This window comes from Ovis aries, chromosome 22 (genome assembly GCF_016772045.2).
Source record: "Ovis aries strain OAR_USU_Benz2616 breed Rambouillet chromosome 22, ARS-UI_Ramb_v3.0, whole genome shotgun sequence".
NCBI classification, from domain to species: Eukaryota; Metazoa; Chordata; class Mammalia; order Artiodactyla; family Bovidae; genus Ovis; species Ovis aries.
This window is the reverse complement of record NC_056075.1, coordinates 10,850,972-10,859,386: the sequence shown is the minus strand read 5'-3', so window position 1 is coordinate 10,859,386 and position 8,415 is coordinate 10,850,972. Positions and strand designations below refer to the sequence as shown.

Genomic DNA, 8,415 nt, shown 5'->3' with positions numbered 1-8,415 from the left:
AGCCCCTGATAACTACCATCTAAATTTAATTCCAACAGGCAATCGTTTTGCAACCCAGAGGGTGATTGATGGTCTCTTGCTGGGTCACCTGACTGTTTTGGTTCGCACCAACCTTGATGTCTGTCCCTAGTCTTTCAGTATTTACCCAGAAAATCCCAACTGCCCCAGGCATACCATGACTTTCATGTTTCCCTGAAGACTTTCAGGATTAAATGAAGTTTTATATCACCTAATACACAATATTTCTAATGGGGGGAACCTCCATTATTGATGACATTTCCCAGAAATGTGTACTAGGTCCTTAATCACCAAACAATTCCCCTTGTCCTGCTGCTTTCCTATCATTTTGAATCTGGGCTCATCAAAGCAACTGAGTTCATCAAAGCAAGTCTTTGTGTTGCAAAGAAATTTTCTCCATATGATTATAATCTACAATGACAAAGCAGCATTCTTCTCTCCTTCCCTTTCGCCTACTCTTTCCCTCTCCCGATTGGTAAGACATCTTTCCATACACATTTTTTTCCCCTTTCTTTTTATTCAAACCTCCATGGGCAAATTGAAGAGTCAGAATTTTTTCTCGTTTTTATTTTTTTAATTATGAAAGATTATAACACATCTATAGGAGACTTGGAAAATACAGAACAAGATTACATAGAGTTCCACTATATATTACAATTATTTTTCAAGCAGGTAAATTAAGATTTTTGAGTTGGAGTGTCAACATCAAATTCTCAAAAATTAAAAAGAATGAATATACAGAGAAGTAGAAGCATATAGTAGACCTGAAGAGCACTATAAACCAATTCAAGATATTGTAAAGAAAAGCATTATGTTGGTTTTTAGCATATTGTACAGAATCCACCTTTTTACCCTCACTTGCTGTGTTGTGGTTACAGGGAGGACAGAGAAGAGGCGAAACCTCCCTGCCTGCTTCCTGAAACACTTGTCACTTGACCCCACTTCTTCTAGCTATATTCCTTGCAGATTTGACCTGTTCTCTGCTCTCTCTCTATTTATTTATTTTTTAAAACCTCTTTCCTCCCTTCAGTTAAAGGGACACTTGAATTCATGTTGTATAGAGTTTGTATAAACAGTCCTAGATTAAGACTTGTCTGGGGAGGTGAGGCAGAAGGAAGGGAGAGAGGACCCCCCCAGGCCTCCCTAGGCTTCGATCCCCCAGCCTTTGGATGGACACAGCACAGTAGTGTCTGTGCAGGGTTTTGGGAAGGGGAAATTTCTGCTTACCCTTCAGGGTTCTTCTGGCTGATCTAATAATTAAATCGATGCAAGACAAATTAACAGGAGAAAATCTAAGTTAATTTCATACATATGGAGGTCTCCTAGTCTACAGCCTAAGAAGTGACCAAAGCTGGCAGCTCTTATACCTTTTTGACAAAGAAGTAATAAATTCATGAGAAACTGGCATGGCAAAGAAACTTGGGCTTGGGTACTAATCAGTGGAGAGTCTAAGCAGAGCTGGTTTATGTAGCCTTCCCAGCCCTCAATTCCCTACTGCCAGTGACAAGGATGCCTCTCTGCCTCCTGGCATAGTGAAGGTACCTTTCTCATGGGAGATTTATTTCCTGCTCTGAGAGGAGGGTCAGAGCATCCTCCTTGCACTGGCTGTTTTCTCAAGTAGTAACTTCAAAATAATCAATATTCCATTCCAAAATAATCAATATTCCATTTTGGCATCTTTGAGGGAAGCCTGCCCTGGACTGTATCACAGGACCAACCTGTACAGGATCTAAAATGACTCCAAAGATGGAAAAACATTGCTGAAAGGGACCACAGTGTTACAGGTATGAGACATCTGAGTACTTTATAGAAATATAGCCGTGACATCACCCCACAGAGGGAATGCCAACTGTTCTCAAGATGTCAGTTGGGAAATAGCCCCTTTACTGAGGCCCCGGACCTGCCCCCAGTCCAGTCCCCCTTCCAGAACTCAATTCAGATGTTAACACTGGCCCAGCAAAGTTCCTCCCTAACCTTGATCAAGTACTGTGTGGCCAGGGTCTAAGTCCATGCCTGTGCCAATTTTTAAATATTTTGGTGGAGGGGTTTCAGCTCCCTTCTAGCAGTAGCCCTGTGGGTTCCACATTCCAGTTCCTCATTCCTCAGCTAAAGATGCTGAAGGGATGTGGTTTCCAGAATCCAGACACCTCTCAGAGTATTCCGCTGCTGGCTGCATGTCTTCATTCAGTTCCTGAAGGAACGCCAAGAGATGCAAAGCCTTAGGATCCGCTCTGTTTTTCGAGAGCTTGATATTGGCAAGTCTTTGCAGTTTGTTTCTCATTTTTTCTCCCTCCTTTGATCCCTGGTTTATTTTCACACCCTCTATGAAATGGTGGATGGCCTTGTCTTCACACTTCCTCTGGAACAGCTGAAAGTTGCCATATCGCAGGTGGAGCACTTGTTTGGCTACAGGAGAAAGCTCTTTGCTGAATTCTTTTTGAAAGTAATACTCTGCTTCTTCATACTGACCGACTTGTGCATAGAGGCAGGCGAGATAGGAGCTGATACGGAAGAAATTTCCATTACTCTCATCAGCTCTCTTTAAATGATCTATAGCGTGTCTTATTAGTCTCTGTAATTCCTCCCTCTCCCCGCCCATTTTCTCCACCTCCAGGACTTTGGCCCTATAGCAGCACCCAATATGGCAATGCAGGTAGATGTTGTTGGGCATGCATTGTAGAGCCTTTCTCAGGAGTTCTATAGCTTGGTCCAAGTCACCTGTTCTTCGATACAGCTTTGCTGCCCCTCGAATCACATCCGTGGCCAATGGGGCTTTTTCCAAAGCTTCTTCAACTAATCTCTCTCCTTCATCTTTTTTATTCATCTTTTGAAGTTTCAGGGCCAGGAGGACTTTGACATACTGGTTGTCAGGATTCAGCCGAATGGCTTGCCTCAAAGGGTTAACGGGATCCTGAGATGGTGGCTTGGTATCCAGCCGGTAGCTCGCAATGGCCAGTCCAGAGGCGAACTCTGGGTTCTTGGGGTTCTTCTGCAGAGCCTTCTCAAAACACACCTTGGCCCTTTCGTTTTGGTTTCCTCCACACTTTAACCGTGTCCACCCTTCCTCACAGTCCAGCTCAGGACTCTCAATTCTGTAGGGGCTGGAAAACTTCTGGCAGACTTGTTTTACTTTGTCTACATAAAGCTGAGCTTCTGCGAATCTTCCCAGGTGATAGTAGACCCAGGCGTAGTTTCCCCAGGTGACCAGGCTTCTGACCTCTGCCTGGTCAGCGTGCTCTCGCCGGATGAACTCTTCGGCTTGCCGCAAGTATCCGAGGGCTGCGTCATGCTGGCCTCTGCGGTGCTTTATGTAGGCCTGTATGTTGCACATCGTGGCTTTGAATTCGCTGTTCTGAAACTCAGACTCGTTACACACTCTGTCTTCAAAATCATCCAAAGAATGTTCTCCCTCTACCAAGTTCCAGGTGAAATGGCTCTTGAGCTGCTGTAGACTATGCTCCAAGGAGTTCTTTGTGGTCTCACTGTGAAAAACAGAAATGAACATTCTAAGACATAGCACAGATTCACCCATGAGAAAAGGGGAGCATGACAAGTAGGATTCTCCTTCTCCTGAACAGTGTTAACGCCAATAGAAAAAGAAGAGTATCCTTTCCTGGGACTTCACTGGTGGTCCAGTGGTAAGCCTCCACACTTCTGCAGGGGGCATCTATAGCTTGATCCCTGGTCAGGGAACTAATCCCATGTTGTGTGTAGCGCAGCCAAAAAAAGAAAAAAAGAATATCCTTTCCTTTTTTTTTTTTTTCCCCCAGTCTTGGTATATGTGTGAAATATACAGGGAAGCAGAAATGGGGTGATCACGGGCAGCAGAAAAATTAGGAAGGGACTTCCCTGATGGTCCAGTGGTTAAGAATCTGCCTTCCAATGCAGGGGACACAGGTTTGATCCCTGGTCAGGGAACTAAGATCTCATGTGCCCTGGGGCAACACAGAGCCCTCAGGTCACAATTAGAGAGAAGCCTGCATGCTGCATGAAGAGCCCTCCCAACACAGTCAACAGTAAAATAAATAAATATTTAAAAAAAAAAGGATTAGGGAGAGGGCAGTGGGCAGGAGTCTGAGCCTGAGGCTAGTCTTTCCTGAATAAGGGAATTTTTGTTAGGAACGCTGGCTCTTGGCTTTCTGCGAGGGTCTCTACGTGCATGTGTGCATGCTAAGTCATTTTGACTCTTTGAGACCCTATGGACGGTAGCTCACCAGACTTCTCTGTCCATGGGATTCTCCAGGCAAGAAACTGGAGTCAGTTGCCATGCCCTCCTGCAGGGGATCTTCCCGACCCAGGGACTGAACCTGCGTCTCTTTCATCTCTTGCATTGGCAGGCAGGTTCTTTACCACTAGTGACATCTGGGAAGCCCGAGGGTCTCTACAGGAGCAGCCAAATCCTTGGTAACTGATTTCAGGTTTGCTTTTATGTAGCTTTAAAGAAGTAATAATCAAAATAGAAAACTTCAGAAAAGAAGAGAATATAGACTGTCAAAATAATAAAAGAACCAAACAAAACCAATTTGACAAATGCTCCAAAAGTTTGGCTAGACAAAGAAAATTAGTTAAGGATTTACGACAAACTCACATAATTAGACAGGAAACATAAAGTAATAAAAATAAAAAAAGACAAAGTAGGGAGAACTAAAGAATTTAAAACATCACAGAGAAAATTGAAGAGAGTTGAAGTTCAGAAGCGTGATAAGGATGTCCTTATCAAAACAATAAAAAAGTATAAAATTATACAGTTGAAATTTCAAAATACAAAAGTAAATGCTAGGTAAGAAGGAAATACAGAAACGAAGAGCCATTCAATGTGTTACTTCTTTGGCAATTCCTCTTCTTAAAATGTTTCACTGATTTGATCTGTTAATAATTTTGTACTTGTTTTAATTTTCCTTTGCAATTTAACTTTGACCCTCCTATGGTTTGCTTTTGAAGGAGTTTAGAACAAATCTTCCCCAAATGTGCCATCTTGGCAAGTGGACTGTTTTGAGTGGAAAGCAATCAAGACCCAGTAGATTCAGTGCAGGAGACCTATGAGACACAGGTTCGATCCTGGGTCAGGAAGATCCCCTGAATGAGAGCGTGGGAACCCACTCCGATATTCTTGCTTGGAGAATCCCATCATGAACAGAGGAGCCTGGTGGGTTACAGGCCACAGGGTCGCAAAGAGACACACTACTGAAGCAACTATGCGTGGATACACACTTTCGTAAAAGAGAGCAAGCAGGGGGCTACAGGAGTGGCATGGGCAGCTAGCATCTTTCGTTATGGGAAATGCTCTTTCTCCTTGAGCGTGCCTTTGCAGCTCTTCTGGAAAGATTTTTTTTAATTCCTTTGTGTTAGTCCACTAAATAAACAAACAAGTCAATAAATAAGCAAAAACCAACCAACAGAAACAGCAATCAAATAAAACCCCTATCTTGAATAAATTTGGAAAAGAGTAGGTTAAAAATCATTCATGACCTAAAATTGTTTTCAATGTTGTCTATGTATTAGGGTCCCTGAAATGTTTTTTATTCTCACTTAAAATTTTTTTCCATGATATACATTAATCAGTTCTCTTATCAGAAGCTGATATTCTATATATTATGGATTCTGACATAGACAACCAATAGAAATCTGGGAAGGCTTGTTATGTGGCAGGGATCATTTTTGAAATGATCGTCTAAATGGAAGATTATATTCCTTCATTTTTGCCTACTCTGTATCTTTCACTTTTTATACCTCCCCTCAATTTGATTAGACCAGGGCCGGGTACCCAGATTCAAGTGGAAGCTAGAAATGGAGCTGAGAGGGAGTCAGTGAGTCTTCATGAGTCTTCATATGTTAAGAGCGCTGTGCACGCTGGGGTTTGATGGTGGACATGTTCTGTACGACCTGCTGCAGAGACAATGACCCAGATACACATGGAGAAGGCTCAGTGACTGGGTCCGCCAAGCTCACCAGTGTCCTATTCTAGCCCTCCTGGGGTCATTACCTTCCTGCGAATGGCTTCTGTGGGCCATTCTAGGAACTTTAAATCAGTTCCTGCTCATTTCTGTTACTTGTAACAAATGGAGCTATCATTGCCCAAGCAGAATAAACAAAAAATAGGAGGGAAAAGGGGTAGGAGTTACTGCTTAGGGAAAAACTCTTGTCTTTTCAAAGCCTTCTGTCCATGAGATTCTCCAGGCAAGAATACTGGAGTAGGTTGCCGTGCCCTCCTCCAGGGGATCTTCTCGAACCAGGGATCAGGAAGATCTTAGTGAAGATCAAGGTTGTCTGAGGCTCTTGATGTAACACAGGGAATGTGAGCCCGGAGAAAGCCTCACTTGCTATCTGATCTTGTAATGACACCAGCCTCTCCTTGAAAAGTTTATGTCCCATCTGGTCTCTCTTCCTTCTTAGTGAGGTTATGGGAAGATTCTCTTACTTAGCACATGTGTTCTTTAGCTCCTTTCTCATTGTGTACACGGAGTGGGGAGAGTGAATACAGTTGAGATTATCTCTCACATACAATACATATAGTCAACTCTATATTTACAAGATAAATACATTTAATATATACATGTATATTAAATTCTTTTGAGTAGTCATTCAATAGGCATCCAATTTTATTGTGTGGTTTTGAGTTTTTATTTCTACTGGTAAATCAGAAGCTGGTCCCAGATCCTTGCATCCTAACTCAGACTTGTGAGATCTGTGCCCCTGATGCCCCTAGAAATTCCAGGTATTTACACTGCAAACAATTTCTCCCCTTGCTTCTTGTCTGGATGAGAGCCACAGTCCCACTGTCTGCCAGGCTCAGAGCCAGTGATGTCCCCACATTGTCTTAGAGCAGTACCAGCACCACCAGGGTGGGGCTGGGGTTGGGAGAGCCTATTAGAAATGCACAGGCTTGGATCCCAAGCCAGACCTACCAAATCAGAGTCTTGGGGTTTGGGAAGGTTAGTATTTGAGCTCAAGTATCAGTCTTTAACAAGCTTTCTGTGACTCTTACACAGGCTCAAGTTTGAGAACCATTTTCTTAGACCACAGGAGCGATGCCCAATGACAATCCCTATAGCTAAAGAATCAAAGGAAATGAGAAGATGAACTGATGGGTCAGTATTATTATGGGAAAGATTCTAAGAGAAGGACATACTAAAATTCTAAGAAACAGGAAGAAAGTTTCTAAAGATTCTGAATTACTATAGAAACAGACATCTGGAAGTATCTCAAATTATTATTTTCTTCCTATCAGGCAGAGGTGCAAACTAGCAGAAAAAATATATTTCCTCTAGGAAGTAAGTACCAGGGCTGGTATCCCTAGATTCTGGAGCTCCTAGGACTGAGGCTTAGCTATCCAGTCTGACTTCTTGACCCTTAAACTGGAGAAAATAGAATAGAAAGCTTTCTTCCTACTCACTGTGCGAACTCTTTCTCCCAAGGGAAATCTGATGTTTCTGAAATATGAGATTTTGTGGGGACTGTTTTCTCCAAGCAGTTCATCTCCAATTCTTATGTCAGGTAGGAGGATGCTAGCCATTCAGTAGAATTTTGGGGTGAAAATATTTGTTATTTTGCCAGGCTGAATGCAAATCTGAGATACATGAACACATTAAAAATGTTCCACCTTAGCATGAAGTGAGGTTGCTACCCTGAATACATTTTTAACAATATCTGCTAAAAAGAGACATGTCTCACTGTGGTTATGTATATGTTTTCTTTTCCCTTCTATTTCTTCTGATTTTTGCTTCATGTATCTTTTTTTCTTTGTTGTTAGGTATCTGATGGTTTATGATTATCTATCTTCTTTGTGAATTGCACCTTTTGTCATTAAAAATATTCATTTTTTATGAAACAAAGTTTCATTTAAAATAAATGAAAAATATTTAGATCATTAAAAAAACAATTTTATTAAAAGCCCCTCACTTATTCCTTTGGATAAGAAACACAGGGCAATCTACAGGAGCAGTTTCTCTAGATCCATCTTTAAGTGAAGCACCCGCCTGCTTTAATCTCTTTCTTCTGCCCCTCCCTTCCCGCCTCATTGTTCTCCAGCCTCAATTCTCAGCTTCCCGGTGAGAGGTCCCTGTAGGAAACTTGACGGGGTGAGGCAGAAATAACGTAGGAGTAAACAAGCCAGCATCAGAAATAAAGACCTACAGAAGATAGATGAGTCTTGAGGCTATAATCAAATACTAAAGCAAAACAACCTAGAAATTTGCCTTTTAGGAGCATGGCTATTGACAATTCAGTTTCCACAACGAGAAGGATTAGGCATTTTCAACACAGTCAGAGAAGAGAGAGTCCCCTACCTCATGATTGCCGCGCACTTCTCGGCTGTTCTGAAAGACTGCAGTTCGGGCTACTGCGCTCTTCAGAAGTCTTCCTCCTCTGCTTCAGTGGAATGTTAAGAGACCTATATAT

General features: G+C 42.3%; 1 protein-coding gene across 3 annotated transcripts; it reads right to left on the bottom strand.

Moving 5' to 3' along the window:
• Positions 1–570: 570 nt before the first annotated feature.
• On the bottom strand, positions 571–8,415 carry IFIT2 (interferon induced protein with tetratricopeptide repeats 2). 3 transcript variants are annotated; one of them, XM_060404987.1, is made up of 3 exons: positions 8,304–8,415; positions 4,233–4,452; positions 571–3,500 (listed from the first exon to the last, which is right to left on the bottom strand). In XM_060404987.1, the coding sequence occupies exons 2-3, from the start codon at positions 4,247–4,249 to the stop codon at positions 2,114–2,116; spliced, it is 1,404 nt and encodes a 467-aa protein (XP_060260970.1). In that variant the 5' UTR covers positions 4,250–4,452; positions 8,304–8,415; the 3' UTR covers positions 571–2,113. The 3 variants fall into 3 exon arrangements, with proteins under 3 accessions (XP_060260970.1, XP_004020331.2, XP_060260969.1); XM_004020282.6 differs by lacking the exon at positions 4,233–4,452; XM_060404986.1 differs by lacking the exon at positions 4,233–4,452 and having other exon boundaries at positions 571–4,214; positions 5,199–8,387.

What these genes read in the sequence shown, in the direction of transcription:
- IFIT2 (XM_060404986.1), bottom strand. Translation starts at nt 3,550, where the DNA reads ATGGGTGAATCTGTGCTATGTCTTAGAATGTTCATTTCTGTTTTTCAC.